Here is a 27,141-nt window from a genome sequence, read left to right as displayed (position 1 = left end):
GATGACATACTTCTAACTCCAAGCAAACACATTACAGCAGCGCAACAGAAAATTTAGTTGTTCACCCAGCTGTTGCTCGTCTACATTTGGTACCTAAAAACTACAGTTGGCACCATTAGCAGACAGACACTTAACATGTTGATGTGACACTCAACATCTGCTATTTAATGTTATCGTGTTTATTTTAAATGGGTTAATGGATCTGTTAAAGGAGAAGAGGAATGTTATTGGAATACATTATGTATTTTTCTGCAATTTTGGCATCAGTCATTTTTAGTTTTGGATGGCTGTATTCTCTTCAGCAGGAGACACTAATACAGTTTTAAGGCATTGATGTTTCTTTTGGAGTTAGAAGAAAGGATCAAATGATTCTAGCAGGAACGTTTCTTGTCTCAGCATTCTTACATAGATTTTTGAGATATCATTACTTGGAAATATAAAAGTACAACAACTAATCCTTTACTTTTCCTTTCAAAGACCATATGAAATATGCATTCACTTTGCTCAGGAATATCAAAATCCTGGTAGTATATGTTGGTTTCTTCTGGAGCCATTTGTGATGACTTGGGAAGATTCACTGCCACCAATCCTCCTTGCTGGCATCAATCCATGCTGACATGCAACAACCTTATGGAACAGAATACATACAAACTTTTCTTAGGGAGAAGATAAACTCAGTTTAGCTAAACAGTAGATATATTTATTCCATTATTACTTAGTGACGATTTATGTTACATCTAATATACATGAGAGTAGAAGTAGAAGAAGAATGTTATTGCAACATACTAATAATGGAATGTAATATGTAAATCTTAAGAGAACTAAAGAACATTTGGATGGCTTGGGGGCTCAGTGGTTAGCACTGTTGCCTCACAGCACCATAAACCCAGATTTGGTTCCAACCTCAGGCAACTGTCTGTGTGGAGTTTGCACATTTACTCTGTGTCTGTGTGAGTTTCCTCCCACAGTCCAAAGATGTGCAGGTTAGGTGGATTGGCCATGCCAAATTGCCCACTATGTCTCGGCATGTGCAGGCTAGGTGGGTTAGCCATGGAAAAGGCAAAATTACAGGGATTTGTTGGGGGTCGGGGGGTGGGGGGTGAGTCTAGTTGGATGTTCTTTGGAGGATCGGTGTGGACTTGAGGGGCCAAGTGGCCTACTTCCACACTGTAGTTATTCTATGGAAAGAATTTTGGTGGAATTTTGTAAACAACTCCAGTTTTTTTGCAATCATAGCATCAGCCCAACTTTTAGAGATAGGTTATTCTTTTCATAATGACTAGAAATATTTTTCATTGCATCAAATGTACCTGCTTGAAAGAAAAATCATGTTTTTCTACCATTAGATAGCAATGATATTATACCAGTTTGTATCCAGAGGCATTTTTCATCAGCGTTACCAAGGTGTCTACTGCTGCTATTCTTTCAATCTCATCATTAAATGCAAGATGTATTGGATGTTAACCCTTTGAATACCTGCGTATTCTCCAACATCAAGAACAGTTTGAATTGTGACAGTGTTCTTAACAGAGTAAAACATTTCAAATGCTTCAGAAGGTTGCCAGTGAAAATTTGACATTGAGTCAATCAAGATTTTAAAACTGGTGTCAAATTATTGATCAAAGAAGTAAGTTTTAATGAGTCATTTTAAAGAGTAGAGAAAGATACAAGAGAAAGGAGGTTTAGGGAGGGAATTCCAAAATTCACAACAAGGTGGTTGAAAGCATGACCACAAATGGTGGAGATAAGACAATGTTTCCACCAATACCAAAACTCTAATAATGGTATTCATAAGGATAGGAAATAGAATAATCAATAAGTGTTCAATTATTCCAAGCAATTTTGTAATTTTACGTTATGCCATTAGTTAATAGAAATATATTTTGCTGGCTGAATCTCTGTGATTCCACTAATAGTAATTAGATTAACACAGAGTAGATGGTAGAGAGGATATTTCTTATTGGAGAGGTCACCGTTTACAAGTAAGAAGTTGCCCATTTAATACCGATGAGACAAAGCTTTTTCTCTGAGGCCTGTGAATCTTTCAACTGTCTTCCTGGAAAGATGGTGGAAGCAGTGTGTCTTTCAATATTTTGAGGCAGAGGTGGTAACCCAGTGGTTAGGCTGGACTGTTGGATTTGAGATTATGACCAGATCAGCCATGACTTGATTAAATGGTTGAGGTAGTTCTTAAAAACAATTCCCTCCATCTTTCTGTTTCTGGATATTTTATATGGATATGGTGGTTTGGACTGTCTGCTATTGATTCATTGCTTTGTTCAAAGTCACAGTGTGGCTATTTTGAGGCTGTTGGTACTTAAGAAATCAGTAAAAGCAATCTATCAATAGATAGGCAGTGAGAAAATCCCTGCTTCAAGATCTCCTTCAATCTTATATGTACAAGTCACTAAATGTAAAAATATATCCATTGTGCTATATTCTGCAGTGCGGTAGAAAGCTAAGGTAATCTGTTTTGAAGAAGAAGTTTGTTGATGGTGTTAATCATGACATGTTAATGTTATCTCTTGTGAGTTCTTTGCATAACAAAATGAACTTAAAATCCAATATTTGCTCCAGAAGATACATTTTCATGCTTTTTCATGTAACTAAAATCTCACAAAGTACATGTGGGAATTTTTGACCAGTGTACTCCTACACTTCTCACAACAATGCTTCTGTCACAAATTTGTGTTTCTAGAATTAATTAATTTCCAGCAAACTTCACAGCAAGGAATCCAAGGCAACCAATGTGCTTTAGCATTTCACTGATATGATGTGAACTGTGGAAAAAAAAATACTGAAAATATTGCCTTAAAATTTGAGCATTTCATTGCAAGCCAAGACAGAGCTTTTGGGTATTAATTTGTGTAATAAAATGAGATGCCATGCCTAAAGAGCAGTTATTGAACGTATTTTTAAAAAATTCTTCCGCAGGTTGTGAGCATCACTGACTAGGCCAGTAAGCATTGACCATCCCTTACTGCCCACATAGCATCATATTGCTGTGGATTTGGAATCACATGTAGGCCCAGACCTGTGAAAGATGGCATTTGCCTTCCCTAAAGGACATTAGCGAACTAGATGGGTGCTTCCTGTCAGTGGTTCCACGGTTATCATTAATTCCAGTTTTTTTGTTGAATTCAAATTCCATCATCTGCTGTGGCAGGATTTGAACCAAGGTCACCAGAATATTACTTGGATCCCTTTGAATTAACAGTCTAGCAATATTACCTTGGCCCTTCACCTTCTCTAGACCTTACACTCAAGTGCTCGAGTCCATTCTTGTCCTCAAGCCAACCAACAGGTTATTAGTCTCAATCTATGTTTTATATAGCAATCACAAAGAATGCGGGAAAAACTCAGCAGGTCTGACAGCATCTGTGGGGAGAGCAGCAGATTAAAGTTTCAGATTTGAAATGTAAACTCTGTTTCTCTTTCCACAGGTATTGCTCGACCTGCTGAATTTCTCCAGCATTCTCTATACTTATTTCAGATTTCCAGCAACTGCAGTATTTTACCTTTATTTCATTTTTTAAAAAATTGCTCAGAATGTAAGTAACTACCCTTCAGGAACCTACAGGGAGGGCGTGATCTGTCATTGTTTCTGGATAATAATCAAAGCTGATTGGTGCCAGTGTAACTTGCATTGTATCAGGAACTTCACACAGCAACCACAATGTGAAATAAATGAGACCATATTTTGCTCCACTCAAAGCTTTGCTAGGTGACTTTCGTAATCCGGTCTGCAACCTTAGGGCTATGTTGTGAAATGTGTAAATGGGAGTCTGAAGTTTTGAAATGAGTACGTTTTTGGTTTCATGCTCATTTCTGAGGATAGTTAGACAATTCAAGTTGATTGATTAATGAAAGGCTTATACATGAGAATACTGATTTATATTTTACAATGTCACATTCCAGGTTAGTTTTACTGTTTGTTCTTTCTTTTTCCATGTCCCGTTGTGTAATGGCTCCATATGGCTGCTTAGAAGTTAGAAAGAAAGCAAAGCCAGACCGTGAATAATTCTTTTGTATTATCTGTTTCATTCAAGTACGGTATTATCTGTATGCCTCATCACTTTTTTTTATTACTTACAGACATAATAAATGAGCATTTATAAAATATCAATGTTGAGCTTTTTAAGACACATCTAATCTCAGAAACACAGCTCAATTACACTTTTTGCCATAAAAAGGCATAAAATATTTGAAACACTCCAGGCATGTAATATGATTTCCACTTCAAAATTTATTTTAAAAATGAGTGACCATTTCCAGGATTTAGTGACTATGTGCTGCTTATCAAATGAAAAAATAAGTGCCACAAATGGCATAGAGTCACAGAGACAATGCAGTACAGAAACAGATCCTTGGGTCCAACTCATCCATGCCGACAAATATCCCAACCTAATCTCGTCCCATTTGCCAGAACTTGGCCCATATCCATCTAAACCTCTCCTATTCACAGTGGTTAGCACTGCTGCCTCACAGCGCCTGAGACCCGGGTTCAATTCCCGACTCAGGTGACTGACTGTGTGGAGTTTGCACGTTCTCCCCGTGTCTGCGTGGGTTTCCTCCGGGTGCTCCGGTTTCCTCCCACAGTCCAAAGATGTGCGGGTCAGGTGAATTGGCCATGCTAAATTGCCCGTAGTGTTAGGTAAGGGGTAAATGTAGGGGTATGGGTGGGTTTCGCTTCGGCGGGTCGGTGTGGACTTGTTGGGCTGAAGGGCCTGTTTCCACACTGTAAGTCTAATCTAATCTAATCTAATCTACTCATCCAGATGCCTTGTAACTGATGTAATTGTATTAGATTCCACCAGTTCCTCTGCCAGCTCATTCCATACATGCAATGTATGACAAGGTTGACAAGGTTGAGTGACAAGGTTGCCCCTTTAGTCCCTTTTATATCTTTCCCCCCCCCTCTCTAAATTTATGCCGTCTAGTTCTGGACTCACCCATCCCAGGAAAACTATTATGTCTATTTATCCTATCCTTGTCCCTCATGAATTTATAAACCTCTATAAGGTCACCCCTTAGCCTCCAACGCTCCAGAGAAAACAGCCCCAGCCTATTCAGCCTCTCCCAAAAGCTCAAATCCTCCAACCCTGCCAATAGCCTTGTAAATCTTTTCTGAACCCTTTCAAGTTTCACAACATCCTTCCAATACGTGGGAGACCAGAATTGCACACAATATTCCAAAAGTGGCCAAATCAATGTCCTGTACAGCTGCAACATAACCTCCCAACTCTGATATTCAATGTTCTGACCAATATAGGAAAGCATATTAAACACCTTCTTCACTGTCCTATTCACGTGCAAATCTACTTTCAAGAACCTGCACTCCAAAGTCTGTTTGTTCAACAACACTCCCTAGGACCTTACCGTTAAGTGTATAAGTCCTGCTAAGATTTGCCTTTCCAAAATGCAACACCTCATATTTATCTAAATTAAACTCCATCAGCCACTTCTCAGCCCATTGGCCCATCTGATCAAGATCCCATTGTAATCTGAGGTAACCTTCTTCGCTGTCCACGGCACCTCCAATTTTGATGTCATCTGCAAACTTACTAACTACCTCCTATGTTAACATCCAAATCATTTATATAAATGGCCTCAGGCCTCTGGTCTGAAAAACACCACTTCACTACGTCCTACTATCTTCTACCTTTGAGCCAGTTCTGTATCCAAATGGCTAGTTCTTCCTGTAGTCCATGAGATCTAACCTTGCTAACCAGTCTACCATGAGGAACCTTGTCAAACGCCTTACTGAAGTCCATATAGATTACGTCCACTGCTCTGCCCTCATCAATCCTCCTTGTTACTTCTTCAAAAATCTCAATCAAGTTTGTGAGACATGATTTCCCATACATAAGGCTATGCTGGTTATCCCTAATCAGTCCTTGCCTTTCCAAATACATGTTAATCCTGTCCCTCAGGATTCCCTCCAACAACATGCCCACCACCGATATCAGGCTAACCAGCAAACTTATAACTTATTAATTGACACGGAGGAATTGACTGCTGTCTTTTTAACTCCTTCTGGATTCATTGCAACAAATATCCTTTTTTCGGTGCAGCTACAATATTTTATTAAAATGTAGTTTACTGGATAATCAAGGAGCCAATTATCAACATTGTCTTGAGTGGAAGAAAGAGGAGCTAATTTTAAGAGGGGAAACAAGGAAATATAACATAAAATTTGTGTACAATCACAAATATTAAGTTTCAAATTTGGCACAGGCAGGGAAAATAAATATTACACAGTTATGAAATCCTTATTGTCCTTGATGTGTTAGAATCTTAAATTAAGATCACTGTTGTGTCATGGTATGCTCAGCAGAATCTCAGGATATATTTCAATTCTCAGTGAACAGTTAGCTCTGGTCAGACCACATTTGTAATATTGAGAGCTATTTTAGGCTTAAGGAAGGATATTCTGGACTTGGAGGAGGGCAAAGGAGGTTCACAAGAATGACCCCAGGAATGTCCTATGAGAAATGCTTGAAGAGTCTGGTTCTCTACTTGACAGAGTTTCGAAGAATGAGGGGGGAATCAAATTGAAACTTGCAGAATACTGACAGCCTGGATAGAGAGGATGTGGAGACTAGGATCCAACAGCATAGCTTCAGACTGAAGGGAGACCTTGGTAAAAGGCAGTGGTAAAGCTATGATTAAATTTTAACTTTTCATTCTACTGTTGTACTTAATGCCTTACATATACTAAAATGCGCTTTAAAAAATGAAAAGAAAATATGCGCTTGAAATGGCTGCAGTGGTCACCTGAACACAGATTGGAGCAGATTTCAAGAGATCCATGTGAAAGGGATGACCTTTTAGAATTGAGATGAGGAGAAATGTCTTCAGCCAGAGGGCGGTCAATCTGTTGAAGTCAGTGTCACATAAGGATGTGGAGGCCGAAGCATTGAGTGTACTTAAGACGAAGATAGACAGGTTCATATGACAAGCTCTTCATTCCCGGGGTCATTCTTGTGAACCTCCACTGTCCCCTGCAAAACTCCACTAGTCACCGGCTGTCATCCCGATAAAGGTCCCTTTATCCTCACTAGTTGCCTTTTGCCGGTGAATCAATCCTCTTTCCATGCCATTACCTTGCCCCTAACGCCATGGGCTCTTATTTTATTTTGCAGTTTCTCATATAGCACGTTATGAAAGGCCTCTAGAAATCTAAGTAGATCACATTCACTGGCTCTTCTTTGTCTCACTTGCTGTTTACCTACACGTACAAATGAGCTAAATTGATAGCAAAGGTAACTGAAATGTGTGTACTGTATTAGGAACAATCTGCGGGTTTAGTTAAGTGCAATACTGTCTTTGCATATGATTCTGTGAGTTTATAATGTTCCTACTGTTTGTTTAAATTTGTATTAACAGATTGTACCTTTGCCAGATTTGCCTCATGACTTAGAGAAATTGAAGTGTTCCATCACCTATTCAATTTTACTGAAAATAAATGAATTTCTAGTGATATATACAAATGACTATGAGTAGCTTAGTCCTGCTCAGCATTTTTGTTATCGCAATCATCTAAAAATTTATATTAGTGAATCTTAATACCAGATTTCCAAGTAAATTACTTAATTTCTGTTTGTACGGTTTTACAATGTATAATATAACTGTTTTGTTTACCTACACTGCAACAATATTTGCATGTGGTAGGATTATCATTAGATATGAAACACTTTTATGAAGGGCATTTAATAAATCCATGTTGTTTATTCACTCGTATGATTTAAGTGATCATGGGTTTGTTTTTAATAAACCATTTTCTTGCAATATTATCTTAAATAATGTATAGGAACCTGAAGTGTACCTGTAAATATGGGATGTGCAAAAGAATTGGGCAGCTCAGTGGACCACAAAGCAATATTTTCACCTCTGGGATTTAGGTCTGAATCCAGACTAGAGATATAGAATAAAAATTTTCTCTTGAATGACTGTTTAAACTTTGAAAAGAAATGACATTGGAAAGTCAACAACCTAGTTCCCAATGGCCGTGAGCCCACAGTATAAACTGACCTCAAAGTCTCCACTAATTGGTACTCTATTGGCTCAGAGGCCAAAAGGCCAAAAAGTGTGGTAAATGTAACTGACACACAGGAGCAGTAAGTTGCTGAAGTACATCGACATGGTAATGTAGTGGAGCTTTGAGAATACATCTGGCCGATGCCATGTGTGGCTCTAAAGAATGTTTGATGCAAGGTTTGAGAGCAAAATTCTGGCCTTTTGCATTATTATCTTTTAATTTTAAAGAGGAAAAACATTTCACGCGATTGCAAAGTTGCTTTAAAGTCAAAAGGTTTTGGGTTTTAACCTTATGCCAGCACCTGAGCTCTTGGTCTCATCTAATTTTTTAGTCCAGCTTTGAGGAAATATTGTATTGCTCAAACTTCCATGTTGTAACTTATGTTTAACAATAAGTTGAAGTCCAGTCTGCGCTATCAGCTATAGTAAAAGTAGAGTGTATCTCTCTTTAACTAACACCCCCTTTCCCCAGCTTCCTGAAACCTGGTTCCTCAATAAAGGATAATTCCTAGGACCCCAAAGGCAAGCACACCATGTTACCTGCTCACTGCTGGGTTCATATCAGGAACAGTTTCCCACTTGATCATTAGTGTGGACTTAATCATGGTGGAGTGAGAACTCAGTGTACCACCTGATGAAATGTCCTCTCCACAACCAAACTCTGTACAGAGGTGGGAATTCAATTTTGGCCCAGGATTCTACTCAAATTTCACTCCAGTTCTTGAACTAGTAATCTTTATTAGCACTTCAATGTAGTAGAGAGTGTGTGCTTCAGTTTCAAAAATGTTGTTTTTTATATGGAACAAGAATATATCTACTTGTTCATCAGTTCAGTGAAATATTACAGATCAGAGGCCAATATTTACTAGAACAACAGAATAATGCAGTATAGAAGGAGGCCACTCAGCCTGTCATTCCTGTACACTGATTTTTTTTCAAAGAATTATCCTTTTTCTGCCACTCTCCAACTCTTCACATGTGATATTTTATGAGTATTTCCATCACCTTTGTTTGCTGACAGCAGCAAGGATTTCAGAGTGATACTTTAAAATGACGATCCTCTTTGGCAACATAAAGGTAATGACTGCAATTTCAAAGTGATTCATTGTACATGAATGACTTTGTGGGATATTTCTAAGAAAGATGATAAGGCACTAAATGGATGCAAATCCTTCATTCATAACACTAATTGTTAAATTCATATGCGCAGAATGTCCATTCATAACATACTGACTACCCTCTTGATGTTGATAAGTGCTGCATAAGTAATAGTAGTAATTTTAATAATGCTGCCACTGAGACTTCTGCAACTGCTTCAGCAGGTCTGTGAGATCCTGATATATGTTGCATTTAAAAGTATACACATTTTTTTTCTTTCTTAAAATGCTATACATATGTGGCACACTCTGAACAGCATCCTGCAGGTTTGGTAATTAAAGGCTAATGTCATTTTCTGAAAATGAGCATTCTTTGCCCCCTAGTGCGAAGCTGAGTCTCTAAACAAATTAGATCGGGCATGAAAAGCAACTTATGTCAGTGGTGCATTTTAAACATATTTGCACTTCATACATCACTCTTAACCAGTTCCTTAATTAATGTGTTAGCGCGCACATTTTTTATGTGATGAACAATTAATGAAATGCTAAAAGTTTTAAGTAATTAATAATGTATTAGGGATTATTTGGGAGGTTTGTTATTCAGGCTTAATAATAGTAGCTTAAATGGAGTTTATTGATTCGTAATAGCCATTGCCAAAGCAGGTTAGTCTGAAAACATTGACAATCTGATGGAACCAAAATGAATCATTTGAAACAAATATAAAGCCCTTTTTAAAAAAAAATTAGAAAGATGATTGTTTTTGGTTAAGTACAAGTTACATTGTGTTTTTTTCTGAGGGTTTGTCAGAGTTCTCTCACTGTATCTTGACAATCTTGCCTCATTTATTGCTTACCACATCCCTACAGCATCTCTTACATTCAATTTCCATCCAATCTTACCACCCGCCATTCACAGAACAATTTGTCAGTCAGTAGGTATCTATTGGAAAACCAGCAACTCATCCACCTGCACCATCTTGAAAAGCCCAAAGTGTGCCCACAGAGCACTGAGAATCCAGAGCAGCCCTGCACAATTGCTGAAGTTTGCCTGAGACAGGACAGATGAGGTGGGGTGTGGGAATCAGTGCCCCTCGCTGTGAGGAGTGTCCTTGCAGTCCTGCTGAATGATATGGTGCTCACATAGTGCTATCTCCATCCTACGACCAGTCATGGAGACATGACATTGGGCCATGCTGGCTGGGTCTGAAGTTGCCACCCAGGTGGGTACAGTCTCAACTGTCTGTAGGAAGTAGGTCAATGACCTACTATACTCTAGTGTTGTAAATGCAAGCACCTTCTCTCCAATACCTCATACTCACTCTATCTCTGCTACTGCACCCAGCTCTGAACAAGGCTCACGCTCTACCACTTTCACTATCACATTCAGTATCATCTCTCACTCACTGCTATCCAAACACCAACATCACTAACATTGCTTGCCCTCCATGCTGCCTACTCACTCACGCGAGACTGATCTGTACCAACACAAACAGCTGTGTCACCATCTCGTATTATCTGCCTCTCTCTCATTCCCGCAGGAAAACAGCCTACATTAGCGCAGAAAGTTTCAATATGACTGGTGGCCTGACTTTCAATTCCTCACCTCTCATATGGTGAAGACCTTGACTCTGACTGCACCATGCAGGCACTAGATTGCTATCAGAGGCTGCAGTTGACTTGGTGTACAGGGCTATCCCTTTCACTTGACATAGGATTACTGATAATCACAACAAGCTTCCTGACTTTGTGTCTGTAATGAAAGGCATGGTAAGAGAGCAGTAATGTGAGCTTAGTATCTCTGACTGAGAAGGCAAATTGCAAAAAGGCAAGGCATGAAAGGCATGGATGCTTTGAGCATTCAGGTAACCACAGAGTGGGTGGGCAGGATGACAGAAAGTGAGTAGACTGGAGAAGCAACTTCATTCAGGCATTAAGCTAGGTGCACATCCCTGACCAGAAAGTGTCCTTGATGCAGCATAACCATGGTAACTGCTGGTGCAGCGCAAGGTGAAGATGGAAAGTCAGAAGTATCCTGTAAGTCAATCGGACATGTGCCATGAAGCTTCTTAGAGGCTGGCACATGTTGGACACACCAGTGTCTGTGGATGTGGGCTGCATGTGGCAAGTACTCATAGATCGTGCCCTGAGATATTGGATTTTCCTGACGCCAAGCGTTTTTGGAGAGTTTGAGAGACTGAATATTAACGGAGCTGTTGACCAAGCATGTAACAAGCAATAATCCCCTTCACTGGCAACTCACTGCTGCCATACTACTTGTAAAAAGCAATAGAGATGGCATGAGTGTCTCCCAATATCCTCACACTTGTCATCTGACTCTGCCACATGCCTCGCTGTAGCCTATACTCAATACGCCTCTATGCACAATATTTCCTATTAAATTCCATTGGAACCCAAGAATTCTGCATGCATTCAAACCAGCAACTGGGCTGAGATTGTATCCTATCCTCAGAATTAACACCAGGGTATCAGCAGATAGAACTGGTACTGAAACACTCCTGTGGTGTTTCCCCCATACGTTAAAAGGAAGGGCTTTGGGGCAGTGAGGAAAGTGACAACTGCCCCTAACCCCCAACCCCACCCTCAATCCCCCTGCAGCCCCATACATGGCCTCGCCATTGATTCTGATCAGTTCTTGGGCAAGGAGAGGAGCCAATCCAATAATTCCCACTTACCAATTTCCTTCTCAGCATTGATGCTTTTCAAACAGTTATGTTTAATGGAGAATCTTACAGAACAAGAGGGACCTTGGGAGGTGAAGTTTTGAGATACAAATAGAGAGACAGGGGGATGGAGATGTCCAAGAATCACAGGAATGGAGACATTGTGGAGTTGGGACTGTTTCTAAGAAGCGGTTATGGAGAAAGTAAACTCTTTCAACAAAATGTTGAAACTATCAGCAGATTTAGAATTAGAGATGAATATTTTGAGACATTTGTGGACTAAGAGTCAATAGCAGTGAGCCATCAAAGGGGTTAGAGTATTTCAATGCAACATTTTTGATGAACTAATGTTTACAGAGAGTGGAGAACAGGAAGCTAACCATGAAAACAACAAATATCCAATTCTGAAGTTAAGAACGGGATAGTTGGGATTTTCAGTGATATAAAGCATGAGGGAGGATCAGAAACAGACAGTTTACAAGGGTGGAATTAAATGATCTTCATAATAGATAAAAGATTGGAACTTCAGTTCAGAAGTGCATTGGATGCTGAAATTGCATTTACTGCAGTTCAAATGGAGATACTGGTTAAAAAGAGCATCACAGTGATTGGAAAGGGTATTTAGTATGTAATGGAACCAAATACAATAGTTTGAGACTTTACAGTGTTTCATTAAAAAGAACTATGACTCATCCAAGAGTGAATAAGTGGTGCGACATTGAAGAGAGGTGGCAAGAGCTGAAACTATGGCTGAGGTGGTGTCAATAATTGGCGAAAGTGACTCAGGAGGAGAAATGAGTAAAGGAGTTATCCTTGAGGCAATCTAGAAATCTATTCCTTGGTGCACTTGGCTTTACAATCAAAGTGGAAACACAGAAACTGGTTTGTTGAATTTTGAACACTACATGTACTACATTAGAAAAAAAAAGTGCTGTATGGAAATATCAATAATGCTGCAATAAATAACCACAGAGATATTGTTCAAGACTTCACACCATTAGTCAAGGGGTGCACAGATAAATAACATGTAACATATTGTTCCATTCTCTGTAGACGAGGTACTGCAGTGATGTGACCAGAGATACATGGTATAATTTGAAATGATTGTAGATTGCCTATTGGTGCAAACCAGATTGAGAGATCCTCTTTGTATGATTAAACATATATGATTAGATATAGAACAGAAGGTCTTTGAAAGAGCAAACTGCTTAGTTCTACAGCCCCATTTTTGGCTGAAACCTATACATTCTTCATCTGCAAGTGTCTATCTAATTTCATGTTGACATTATTATAGAAATAGCCTTTTCCCTCTTTTCAAGTTGAATGTCCAGATTCTAACAACTTTCCAAAGAGAATTAGTGCAAATCCTTGACTTCTAATGTGAGAAATATTCATTGTAAGTGTTATTTTTATGTAAATGTGACATCATCAAACTTTTCAATCTGCTTTTATTACCCAAAGCCATTTTATTAAAAACCCACTGGACATGACTCTTTCCTTTCCAGACTCAATGGATTTAATTACTGAGAAATGACATGGTATGGTGAAAATGCTCAGAATCTCTTTCGTTATAGAAACATGATAACAATATGTTAGAGCTTTGGGATATTTGCCATAGGGAGACCAGGTATGCATTGTATCCGGATACAATTTAAATACATTTCTGCCCACCTGCTTTGCCTTGTACGTGCACGTGATTCTGTTGACTGCTTTCATGCAACTCACCTATTAATACCAAGTGTCTGTATTCTCTTTCAGGTCAGCTTGCTGCTGGTACTTGTGAGATAGTTACACTGGATAAAGATAGCAGTCAACCGCGAAGGACTATAGCCAGACAAACTGCAAGGTGTGCGTGTAAAAAAGGGCAGATTGCCGGCACAACGAGAGCAAAGCCGGCCTGTGTGGATGGTAAGAATCTAATGTATATATTTGAAACTGTAATTTGTTTTCCACTATTTTCCTTTCAACTTAAAGAACAACGGGATGATGCTTAATACTTCCAAGCTTTATTCCACTCAGAAATGGCAATCATTTCTGCTTCGATTAGTAGAAATTATTTTGAGTTGGAGATCTGTTGTCATTTTCCCTGTCTGGGTTGGCTATGATAACCGATCAAGAGCACCTTTTCTGTCAGAAGCACTGAAGTCACCCTTGGCAGGTGAAGGCCATACCTTCATACACCATTATAGCCAGCATCCTCATCTAGCTCTTTGCATTTTAAAAGACATGTTACATTTTATGACTGAATGATTTCTGCTATTTGGACAGGTTGCTCTTCATCGTTAACGACATTAAAGGAGGTTACACTGATTCTGTTAGGGCTGCTTCACTTATTTGTGTTTTATTCAATACATTTTCTTTCATGAAATCCATTTATTGCTGCACTTGATTTCCAATGAAAGTTGAAACACAGAAGTTACTTTGTTGAATTTTGAAGATGTGGAGGCCATTAGAAAGAAATTGTAGCAAATAGAAATATCAATAATGCTGCAAAAAATCAATTTGAAAAATGATATTGTTCAAAGCCCCACACCATTAGTCACTGGCTACACAGATAATATTTAGCATGTCATTCTATTTTATATATCGGAGGTCTTGCACAGTGAAGTAATCGAGGGTAGAAGGTGTAATTTGAAATATTTATACACTGATGTAGCAGGAACCATACTTTGCTTCATTCACTTTCTTGTCTGTGATAAAGTTTTGCTAGGGGAATTAGCAGCAGCACCTCTCGATTGCTTGGCTTGACTTTCATTGAATTTTTGGTATCAAGTTATAATGATAGAAACAGAAAGCACAGAAGAAGACTGTTCAACCCATCACAATTTTTCTACTCAGTTCTAATAGTTAATAGGAACATGTCACACAGCAGAGAAACACCAACATCCCATACCAACAGTAACTCAGAAACTTATTGGAAGAGCTGAGTCAGCTGATAAATCATGGCGCTTGAAAAGGAACAGCAGGTCAGGCAGCATCCGAGGAGCAAGAGAGTTGATGTTTTGGGCAGGACCTTTCTTCAGGACCGGCCCAAACCATGAACTGTCTTGCTCCTCGGATGCTGCCTAACCTGCTGTGCCTTTTCCAGTGCTACACTTCATCAACTCTGATTTCTCCAGCATCTGCAGTCCCCATTATCTCTGAGAGCTGAATCAGCTGACTTCACTGATGTTGCATTTCCTATTCCAGATTCTTGAGTTTTGTTTTAACCTCTTCTCCCATCTTCTCTACCCAACCTCTCTGAATTTAGCATTTCTGTCTACTCATCTCTGACACTTCTGACTCTATTGACTTCCTGCATCTCTCCTTCCTGATCCCTCCTGCATTGAATTCTGCTCTCCTATCTCCTGCCCTAATCATGGGTGGGTATGACTGCAGACTGATTTCTGATGGCTGCTTGGTTTTGGGTTGGCAAGTTGCTGTTTGTGGATTGGTGAAACCTGATGTGTGCCTCATGTTTGGCTGCATGCTGGCTTCTGTTGTGTGTCAACTAATTGGGTTTAGATAGCGCATTGTTAGTTGTGACTTCTGGTGGCTGAGTGGATTGTGGTCTTATCTGACTGCAGGCAGGCTTCAGGGAACTAACCGCTAGTGATGGCTGGTTATGATTTGATGTTAACTGGAGGTACATACAAGACTTCCAGTGGCTGTCTGGTTGTGGTTGATTGCCTGTCAACAGACTGCAATTACATTCTATTTCCAGTGGTTTCTGCTTGTAGCCAGATTACAAACTGCTCATGTGAATTAGCTACTCAGTGGATAATATCACTCAGTCACCAGGGAGCATGGTTTACACGTTTAACTTGTGGGTTATGTTTTTTGGATCTCATGAAGCAGTATGTACATCATAAAGCATTCCTCTGCATACTATAGGTGCATATAATATTAGCCTAGCTCAGAATATTAGACGTTTTAAAATAAAGTGTTGAATATTTTAAAAATTATGACATATTCCCCACTGTCCCAAGAGAAAAAAAAATCTTCTCTATGATCTACAACACAGTAACATACACTTTGAAAATTATCATAATACGACTGGTTATGCATTCAACAAGAATATGTATTTTGTCAGAATTGTAATTACTGAATTAAGCTTTAACATACGGTGGTAGTGTGTGGATTCCATGGTGAAAATTCAAAGTAATGCATTGAAGAACTATGGTAACTGTTTCAAGCCTTTCATTCCTTTGCTAAGTGGTTTATGAAGCATTGACATATGTAATTATTCTGTTTTTCTTCTGAAGAAATGTTGTTTTATTTTACTTTCAAAATGCAATGTTGATACAAAGATGTCACCTCAAGTTTGCCTTGTAATAACAGCAGTGTTCCATTTAGTGCTTCTGTCAGCTTTTAACGGGATAGCATCAGGTCTATACAATTGTTGATGCAAAGTTGTATTTTGTTGGATTTGTTTCTGGCTGACAGATTAATGGTATAGTATCTGATGGCTAGCAACGGGTAGGTTGAAGTGTTTGAGAGGACAAGGCAAAATTGGATAAGTGGGAAGAAAGCTTTATGCTGTACTAACCAAACTGTTTCTACAATGTCAGAGAAATCCCTTTCATCTTTCTGGGTCCACAATATTAACTAATGAGCTAACTGACCAAAGTCCACAGGGCAACGTCTACAGAGTGGACTCATTTATTCATAAGCTGTTAAAATGACTTTGAGGTCCTGCCAGAATCTTCCATAAACCAAGAGGTTTCTGCTTGGGAGGGGAGGAATTCATCTAATTTTGCAAATTAGTGACAGGGCTGCAACAGAGTGTGTTGTGTTTTGGTTGGATGAAGGGAGTTAAAATCTTCTTATTAAAATCTTTAAGAGATCGTTAAATACAATAAGTTTATTTTATTTATAACTAATGTAATGACTTGAGTCACCATCCAAGATAAAACAATCCATTTGATTGTGGTCCCATCCACTGCCTTCAACATTCACTCCCTTCACCACTGACCCGTAGTAGCAAAAGTGTATACATCTACGAGGCCCCTTTCACAGCACCTTCCACAGCATCATCTACAAGTTCAAGGGCAGCAGATACATGGGAACTCCGCCATCTGCAAATTCCCCTACAAGTTGCACACCACCCTGATTTGGAAATATGCTTCCAGCCCTTCAATATTCCTGTGTCAAAATTCCTTCTTAACAGCACTGTGGGTGTCCCTGGAACCCGAGATCCTCAATGGTTCAAGATGGCAGCTCACTACTACATCCTCCTGGGCAATTAGTAATGGATAATAAATTCTGGCCCGGCCAACAATAGCCCCATCATGTGAATGAACAGTAAAAAAAACACAATATTTTCAAACTATCCAGCCTCTGGGCTTGATTTTATCAATGCTGTAATGAACCAGAGGCTGGAGAGTTTGTAAAATAGTGACAGAAGTAGTGTTCCCACGACAATGGATATTCCCAGAACTGCTTCCAGACTGGAGTTGACCAGTCTGTTCATTCAGTTATAGAGTCATAGAGTCGTAGAGGTGTACAACATGGAAACAGACCCTTCAGTTCAACCCGTTCATGCCCATCAGATGTCCCAACCCAATCTAGTCCCATCTGCCAGCACCCGGCCCATATCCCTCCAAACTCTTCCTATTCATATATCCATCCAAATGGATTCAGTAAGTAACAGCCAATTTCTGTCCTTGCCAGCATGTTGCTGTCAACAGTTCAGTGCCCATTATGCAGCAAGACATCAGGAATCTGGAAGTAGGTTGGGCACTTCAAAGGCTCCCTCCTCTGATCCAACATCACCATTTTGATCACAGGACCTACCTAGTTAAAATATTATTAACTAGTTGTAACAAGATGTGCCTTTGAGAGAGATTTGTTCTGTCTCCCATTATTCTTGAAGAAAGGTATTGTAAACCTGATACCGAGATATCTGCTGCATGGAAAGCAGAGTAAATGGCTTCGTTTTTTTTTTATAAAGGCAACAAAAGAAGTGTGATCAGGTGGAGTCAGAGTTTTAGACTTTGCTTTTAGCTATTGACGTTGAGGTTTTGGAGCTGAACTTGATGGATACAGCTTTCTCTCTGCTGCTGCTGACTTTGCAAAAACCCTGTGTCCTGTCTCTGCAGCTACGTTCATTCTTTCGTTTTTTTATTTTTCTCCTGGACTGGAGAAGATGGTACGTGAGTGAAATTGTTTTGCTCAATTTGCCTTTGCCAAGGGTGTATTAATGGAATGCTGCTATATTGGCACAGTTAATGAGTTATAATTGAATAGTATAGTATTTTAAGTATTTTGATAAAGTTAAAGTTATACCAATTCTGCCAGATGCTCTCGTTTATTTGTCCTAAGTACATGCTCAAGGACTTGTAGTTATCTCTTGATCTCAATTGTGAAAGCTCTTCTGATGTGTCTACTTTCCTTAAAAACTCCTCATTAGTTATTTCTGTTGCCCAACTGAGTCTCGTCGTAAAAGTCACAACACTATATTCTTTAATTACATTTGAATTCTACATTCACATGGTGACATTAGCCAGTTGTAGCATTTTATTAAACAAATCAGAAAGAACAGTGTGCACCATCTTTCAAAATATCATGATTTATTTTGAGGGGAACTGCAATAGTTTTTGGGCAAAATAATTGTCACAAACCTAATACAACAGTAAAGATGGGAACTGTGTTTCCATAGCCGTTCAGAACTAGCAAGTTAGTCTTTCATGGGATGTGGTCGTGGTGGCATTTAAGGCAAGGCCTTGTTGCTATTCCTAATTGCTGTTGAACTGAATTGCTTGCTGGGCTAATTCAGAGTCAACCACATTGCTGTGGATCTGGAGTCACATGTAGGCCAGACCATATAAGTATGGCAGATTTCCTCCCATAAACAACATTAGTGAAACAGATGGATGGACTGCCTAATAGTAACCACATTGTAGGGTAGGGTGCAAAGGAAAAAAGTACTGGCAGCTGATCAGAAAGGCTTAGCAACAATCACTGGAAATTTTAATCTACACATGAATTGGAAAAGTCAAATGGGCAAAAATAACCTCAGTGAGGAACTCGGGAATAGCATGTTTTGGAGTCAACCAGAGAGCAGGCTATTGGAGAGCTGGTATTGTGCACTAAGATAAAATGAACGAATGGTCACATAGTGAAGGCATGATATGGAGGTGCCGGTGTTGGACTGAGCTGACTTTATTTGACAAAGAAGCAACTCTCGAAAAGCTTGTGATTGCACATAAACATGTTGGGCTATAACCTGGTGCCATATGCCTTCTGACCTCATAATGAAGACAACCCTGGATAAGAGCAACTTGGGGTGGAATAGTGGCTCAATGGTTAGCACTGCTACCTCACAGCACCAAGGATCTGAGTTTGATTTCTGCCCAGGGCAACTGCCTGTGTGGAGTTTGCACATTCTCCCCATGTCTGCGTGGGTTTCCCCTGGGTGCTCCAGTTTCCTCCCACAATCCAAAGATGTGCAGGTCAGGTGAATTGGCCATGCTAAATTGCCCACAGTGTTCTGTGCATTAGTCAGGGGTAAATATAGAGTAGGGGAATGGGCCTGGGTGGATTACTATTTGGAGTGTCAGTGTGGACTTGTTGGGCCAAAAGGCCTGTTTCCATACTGTAGGGAATCTAATCTATCTAACCTTAAAATTAATGAATTTGTCACTTAGTTTGAGGGAGAGAAAATTTAATCTGAGATTATTTATTAAAACTTTAAACAGGGGCAGTTATAAAGGCATGAAAGCAGAGCTGGCTAAAGTGAATTGGCAAATTAAAGGAGAGGTAAATTGGGAGCTGGCAGTAGCAGCATTTGATACAATTATTATTTAAAAGAATTTTTAGAAGTATTTTATCTAAATAGTGAGAAATTACAGAGATGTGAGAGGGAGATGGATCTGGGTGTTCCCATGTATGAATCTCCAAAGGTTAGTCATGGAATTATAGAATCCTGCAATGTGGAAGCAGGCCATTCAGCATTACAAGTCCACACTGACACTCCGAAGTTAGTATATTGGTACAGACAATAACTAGAAAAACTAATAGAATGTTAAGATTTACTATGAGAGGAAGTGAATACAAAAGTTGGGAGTTTATGCTTCAGTTAGTCAGGCCATTGGTATAACACAACTGTTAACATTTTTAATCACCTAATTTAAGGAGGGATGTAAATGCATTAGAGGCAACTTGTAAAAGGTTTACGAGACTGAAGGCTGGAATGGGCAGGTTATGTTATGAAGAATGCTTGGACAGGCTTGGCTTGTTTCTGCTGGAGTTAAGGAAAGTGAAAAGAGATTTGATTGAAACATAACGGTGGCTCGGTGGTTAGCACTGCTACCTCACAGCACCAGGGTCCCAGGTTTGATTCCAGCCTTGAGTCTATGTAGAGCTTGTATATACTCACTGTGTCTGTGTGGGTTTCCTCTCATAGGCCAAAGATGTGCAAGTCAGGTGAATTGGCCATGCTAAATTGGCCATAGTGTTAGGCACATTAGTCAGAGGGAAATGGGCCTGGGAGGGTTGCTCTTTGGAGGGTCAGTATGGACTTGCTGGACCGAAGGGCCTGTTTCCACACTGTAGGAAATCTAATAAATACCTGAGGGGTCTCGACAGAGTGGACATGAAGAACACGTTTCCTTGCAGCATCTGGAACAGGGGGAGTGACTGTTTAAAACAGAGATTAAATGACATTTTTTTCTTTCAGAAGGTGGTGAAATTTTGGAATTCTTTCATGAAATGGCTGTGGCAGTGGAATATTTTTTGAATATTTTTAAAACATAGGTAGATTCTTGTTAAGAAAGATGTATCAGGGGGGTTGATGGAAATGTTTGAGGTTACAATTGGATCCACCATGATCTTATTAAACAGCGAAATAGGCTCAGAGGACTGTATGGCTGACTCCTGCTCTTGATTTGCATATATGTTTGGATGATGTTTTACATTTGATCCTAGCTATAAAGTCCTATCAGTGACAATAGTTTTATATTCCAAATTTATTAATTGAATTCAAATTTCATCAGATGCTGATTAAATATGTACCCATGTCCCCAGATTGTTAGTTTGGGCCTCTGGATTAATAGTCCAGTGGCATTATCACCATCTCCCCCAAAATGGTTGCTGAACCAAGAGTTTTAGTGGTCCTTTTCATTAGAAATGCCTACCAAGGGAGCTGATAGAATTTATAACCTATGCACAGTTAATTGATTATTTTACATTGATTGCTGAAATCTAATTCCCAGAGGGAAAATATAACCAAATGTAAGGTTTAGACAAGACTTCAAAATAGTTTGGAAGCCATGTTCTCCTTGTAGAGATGATCTTATTTCTAAAGAGATCTGATGGTTTGGTAGCAACTAAAAGGTTTGTTAGACTACCTAAGTTTATGTCTAGCAGAAAATAGTTTTCGGCTCTTTATTTAAAGAGGGATATACTTGTATCAAAGACAGTTCAGAGAGGGTTCACACGTTTGAGTCTTGGACTTAAAGGACGGTTGAACAAAAAGGTTGAGAAAGTTGTGCTCATAATCATGAAATTTAGAAGAACGAGAGGCATTTTTATGAAACATAAGATTCTCTGGGATGTTGACAGAGTGGGTGATGAAAGAATGTTCAAACTCCCAGGGACTTTTCATGTTTCAGTCCGGGTGCCCTCATTCTTTCAAATGTTTCCATTCATCGGGGAATCCTGAACAGGGGGCAGAGTCTCCTAAAGGGTCTCCTATTTAGGACAAAGAGGAAGAACTTGTTCTCTCAGATGATTGTCAATCTCAGTTTTTCTACCCAGAGAATATTGGAGACGGGGTCATTGAATTTGTTCAAGGCTACCCTCACCCATTTTTGATGAGGAGACGCTGGTGTTGGATTAGGGTAGATGAGGTCAGAAGTCACACAACACTAGGTTCATTTGAAATCACAAGCTTTCCAAGTGCTGCTCCTTCAGCAGGCAGAAAAGTGGAGCAATAGTGCAGTTAGATCAAACATGGTCTTCGTGAATGGCAGATGGGCCAAATGGATTGTTCATATTTCTTCTTTCTCATGTTGTTAAAAGTTAGATTTGTTTTGATTGATAAGGGAGTCCAGGTATATGCAAAGGCAATAGAGGTGAGGCCCCATTCCCACTAGCTACAATATTATGGATTGGTGGAGCAGGCTTGAGGTTTGGAACAGCCTACAAGCACTCTACATTTTTGTGGTCTTGTAATCATATTAAAAGGAAATGTATTTCTAACTCTGTGACTGAGTGAGTTTGTTCATGTTAATATTTTAGATCACATTTCAATTGATCTAAATAAGATCAATCAAAATAGACAGTCATCTTCTAAATATGTAGAACTGACATATTCATTCAAAAACTTAGATGTATTTTACAGCAGTAGTAGTTATTGAATGCTTCATGCAGTTAGCTCAGTTATCAGATACTACTTTACAGGTTCAAATGTAGGTAACACGTGTTGTGTAGTGCCTCCTGATTGCTGCAGCCAGCGTAAATTCTGATGGTCTAGAGATTTAATGTTGTGACTAAATGTTGGCAGGAAATTAATTCCTTGGACATAATTTGACCTTTTGTGTACTAGGGCTTATTGGATTTCTTTTTTATAATTATAAAAATCAGACAGCTGACTATATTTTAGCTTAACACTGCTGGCCCTAGATTATAAAACGTTGAAATACTGTGTAGAAAGGAAGGATAAATGCAAACTTTCCATCATGGGACAAATAATGTTAATTTTCAAGAATTTACTCCCCAATTGCAATCATTATCAACTGGTGCTTAAACCTCCAAAATTGTACATGTGTATCTTCCCAATACTGCCCGTGTGGATCTGAAGTGAGCAGTGTTACTGAAAATATTGAGAACCACTGCACTATTGAATCTTTACTTGCAAAAGAAAATTCACACTAGCAAGAGTACCGATTGAAAAAAATTGCTTTAAGATAGCTTTTAGAAAAATAGAAAGCAAGTTACATTACACAACTGAACCTGTAATGTTTTATTTTACACACTGACTGATGTCTCTGTTACTCATAGTGAACAGAACCCCAATTTTATTAGCTTGACTGCACAGAATGGCACTTAGATAGTGAGAAAGAACCCGGACATCCACAGGTGCAACCTTCTGCACTTTGCTGTGCACACCTATAAAATTACTAACTAGTTTCTCACACTTCCTGTGAGCCAGATGAGCTTTAGTGAAGGAAAGTGTTCAAACTCACACCTGTTGGTGGGTGTAGCGGTTGTAAGTACCAGCCCAGATAGCTCTTTGATGAACCATCTCACTTTGCAACTGTTGGAAATATTGATTTGGAGATGCCGGTGTTGGATTGGGGTGTACAAAGTTAAAAATCACATAACACCAGGTTATAGTCCAATTAAACCTGTTGGACTATAACCTGGTGTTGTGTGATTTTTATCGTTGGAAATATTAGTATCCAATTCCCCAGAAGTGAAAAACTATTGTAAAAAAAGCCAATTTACTTGGAAGTGATCACACCAGATGTACTGGAACTCCATTTGAAGTATAAAGATGAGTCAGACTGTATGTGTCACTCGCAAGTTTTCGTGATTTTTCCTTCTGGATTGACTCTAGTAGTAACAGTATTGGATAGAGCTCCACAATGACAGTCTGAGGAGGTAAGTTTGCAGAGCAGGTTCCTTGGTTGACACACGCTGCCTGATTTTCATCCCATTGAAGTGAACAGAATGAACATTCAAGAGGCAGTTGCCATCAAGAATGGCCAATCTGGGGGATGGCTTCATCATCTGGGTTGATGAAAATATGAAGCTAACACCATCACATCAAAAGCTTTTCATCCAAAGGAAATGCTTTAATGCATAATTGACAAAAATGAGTCACATTCCAGCAGCTAAACAGAAATTAAGCATTTTTTATCGTCAATAAATTATTTGTTATGTAGATAGATATTGAACATTTTATCGTAACCAACATTGGTTTCTTATGATCTATGAATCATATCACACTGATCTTTATTGACTAAGTCATTGAAAATTTGCATTCAAATTATTGCTATCAGTGGGAATAATTCCACAGAGTATCATTCGACTTATTTCAACGGCAATGAGTTGGAAGATTTACATTTGTCATTTGAGTTTCAGAAACTCTGGTTTCACTAGAATAATCCAGTACCTTTATTTAATAACAATTTATTCATGTAGCAATACATTCCTTTTGTTACAACCATATGTTTTTGAAAGGATGGTTATCGTTTCTCTCATTTGCTATTTCAACACAAAAAGCAAAAAAGAGAAAATACTGCCAGACTACGGCTTGACCATTTCTCTGCACATCACTCAGAAGTCACAGCACAGCATTGATGGTTTTCAGACCCAGTCATTGACAATAACCCATGCCTGTTGTTGGTTAGATTGAAATTTTGATTGGAAAGCCCAGCCAATCATTTTGGTGTTATGAATAAAACTAGTTGAGACCACTTGAAGCATGATGACTCAGGACTATATCAGTAAGGCAGAAGAAATCATTAAACTAATTCATTTACATGCAATAGATTTTTACTAAGTTTTAGTCAATATGATTTATTGATACATCCCTCATATTTTCAATTTCCTGACATGTAAGGAATATGCACGATTACAAAGTCTATTGACAAATGATTGCCCAGACTAAATGTCAATTAGTTTGCTGGTAAGTTTAAAGCATTTGATAATCCTTTAAAACGTAGGTTTTTTTTCTCAATTTTGGTGAAATAGTAGATCGATAATCACAGGAACGCAAGACAAAAAGAAGATGGGAATGAACTATTTACCAATGAGCTATTAATAAGGAGTATAACTGTTTATCACATTTGGCAAAAGCAGTAAGTACAAGTCCTGATTACTGGAAGTCTTAATGACAGAGAGAACCAGAGATGGAAGCTCATTGTTTTAAGTTTGTCATAGCCAAGATATCAATATATTAATAACAGAATTTACCAAACAGTTCTTGTTATATGTAATATCATTTTCTGAGGGTAAATTAACGAATGTGCCCAACTCCCAATTTTTTATGAGTTATTTTCTTAAAGAAATCATCAATCTATTTCACCTATTCATCTATTCAATAATGTTGAAGTATTTTTCTTGAGTCTTTCATCACCATTGAAGAGTTCAAATGACTTTTGATCTACAAACTCAAGTTATGTCAAAGGAAAGGCAGCGACCTCTGTTTAAGGAATGTTCATGAAAAATGTTGGAGAAATTTTTTCAAGAATGATACCTCAACCAAGTGATTATGTCTAATGGAAACATTGAATAGAAAATGGCTCTTCTCTCCAAAATAAAAGGGAAGACCAAGACATGATTTGATAGAGGTCTTCACCAAGTGAAGAAAGTTTGATAAGGCAGACGTAGTGAATAAAAAATCACCATGAACATGTTGAACTTAATGACCTGTTTATCTTTTAAATATTATTTAATAGTCAAATACTTTGTAAAGAAACATGAAAAATTTTAAAAACACAAATACAAGAAAACAACTTTAAAAAGAATTGGTCAGTCAGATGAAAGAAAAGAAACAGAATAATCAAAAGAAAGAGCATTGAAAAAAGTAGGGCAAAAAAGCAACTGAGTAAATCTGATTGCTCTTTCCACAGAACTGAGCAGGAAGTAGGTCTTTAAAGAATCAGAGAGGCGAAACACACATTGGATGTAGAGTAGGATCTCCAGCAAAGGGGAATATTTCTGTGGAGCTGGGAATTCTGCTTTTCCAGGCTGTACAACTGCCATCACCTGAGTGGGCTTTCAACCTTTCCAAGAACAAATTGCTGTGGTTTCTGTAAGGGTCAATTGCACCAGAGGCTCAGCACTCAGTTCCATTGGACGTGGCCTGAGAAACAGCACCCGCTCCACTTGGTGGAACACCCAAACACCATCTGAGTCCCCAGCACAGGGATCAAGATGTTACCTACGGTTCCTGCCTGCTTTGGATGAGAACAGACCATCTGTTTTTGAGGCCCATGTGAAAATCACTTCAAGTGAATGTTGTACAAGGAGACAGAAGGTGTTGAAAGCTGATGCAGCAATAAACAGAAAACTGCTATAATGACCAAGAAATTTCATGGGTACCCTGAGGTAACCTTGAGATCACCCTATTCCTCTCACAGACTATTTTGCCTCCCCTTTGGAACCTTATATTAAAAAACAATGTAACTTGGACTCTTGGTGAAACGTTGATAGTTCATGCTTCAATTGCAATAGTAGCAGTTGAAACAAAACAAAGTGCTGTAAGAACTGATTAACACCCAATGTTGTGTCATAATTGATCCTTACACAGCAGTGCAGACGTTGTTAATCAAAGTATTTACAGCTGCCAAATGCACATACGTCTGGAATTTCCTTTGGGATTCTCCCGGTTTGGCACGATGATTGCCTTTGAACCTTTCATGGAGTAAGCGAAAAACATTCTGATAGAAACAGAGCTCTACTTTGCCTCACATGTTATCCTTGAATGATTTATTATAATGCGCTCTATATTGGCCAATTTAAGTGAAACTCTGTTAACTGCTTCATGAAATGGATTAAATTGTGTGTGTTTGTGCGTATATGAGAAAGGGGAATACATTAAATAATGTGAGGAATACTGCTTATCTACGTGTTTTGTGAGGATTATCTGCAGACTTCTTGGGTGCAATGTACATAAGCTATTAGATGTTAATTAAATCAGAATTCACCATCACTTTTAAAATGCTGGACTGTATGAAACCTTTAGGTTCCTGCTGATCATGAAGGATTGTTCTCAAGCCATTGCTAACACAATACTCTGGCAGCAGGCCGGAATTCACATTCTTCAGTTTCAAATCTTTTTTTGGTGTGATATCAATCTCCTCTGCTGGAATTCTTTCACTTCAGTCATTTCTACGTTGTTTTGAACAACCTAGTCAGCTCTGTGAGGAGAAGGTCTTCCAACAAAAATAAGCAAAAGAATTAATGTAAATAATGTTCGGCATTATGGATGGAGGTTTATTGGCTCTTTTCTAGCAAGGTGGTGTTTGTGGCTGATGAAACAGCCAGGCGTATTGCCAGAATGGCTCCCCAGTCCCACTGCTGGGAGATTTTCCTAGCAGTAGGCTGTGAGGCAGATTGTTTATCTGTTCCAAGAGGTGGGCTGCCAGTTTGCATGTGTAAACTCTCTCTCTCAAAGGCCAGTTTGCTGGCATTTTGTCAACAGTGGGATGGCACATCCCACTACATGGGGAAGCTTCCAGTTTGATGGTGTTGTGCTCCCTATGGGAATCTGGGATGTGCTATGAGAACCAGAGGAAGACATGGGCAGATGTTCAGACAGGATAGATGGCCCTTGCTGTCCAACTGCTCAGTCATAGAATTGCCCCTTGGACCATTGGCCACCTAATTAT

The 27,141-nt window shown here is 39.0% G+C and overlaps 1 protein-coding gene across 7 annotated transcripts in view; it reads left to right on the top strand.

Annotated features, from left to right (window-relative positions):
- Nucleotides 1–27,141, top strand: part of tafa5a (TAFA chemokine like family member 5a) — a 475,664-nt gene that overhangs the window by 154,364 nt on the left and 294,159 nt on the right. For all 7 annotated transcript variants that reach the window (XM_060842860.1, XM_060842856.1, XM_060842862.1 and 4 more), the window contains exon 2: nt 13,577–13,726. In XM_060842860.1, the coding sequence (XP_060698843.1) occupies nt 13,577–13,726 (150 nt within the window). The remainder of the gene's footprint in view (nt 1–13,576; nt 13,727–27,141) is intronic.

The sequence above is a fragment of the Hemiscyllium ocellatum genome, chromosome 23, assembly GCF_020745735.1.
Source record: "Hemiscyllium ocellatum isolate sHemOce1 chromosome 23, sHemOce1.pat.X.cur, whole genome shotgun sequence".
Lineage (NCBI taxonomy): Eukaryota > Metazoa > Chordata > Chondrichthyes > Orectolobiformes > Hemiscylliidae > Hemiscyllium > Hemiscyllium ocellatum.
Note: the sequence above shows the minus strand (reverse complement) of the source record. Positions and strands in the feature narration are given on the sequence as shown.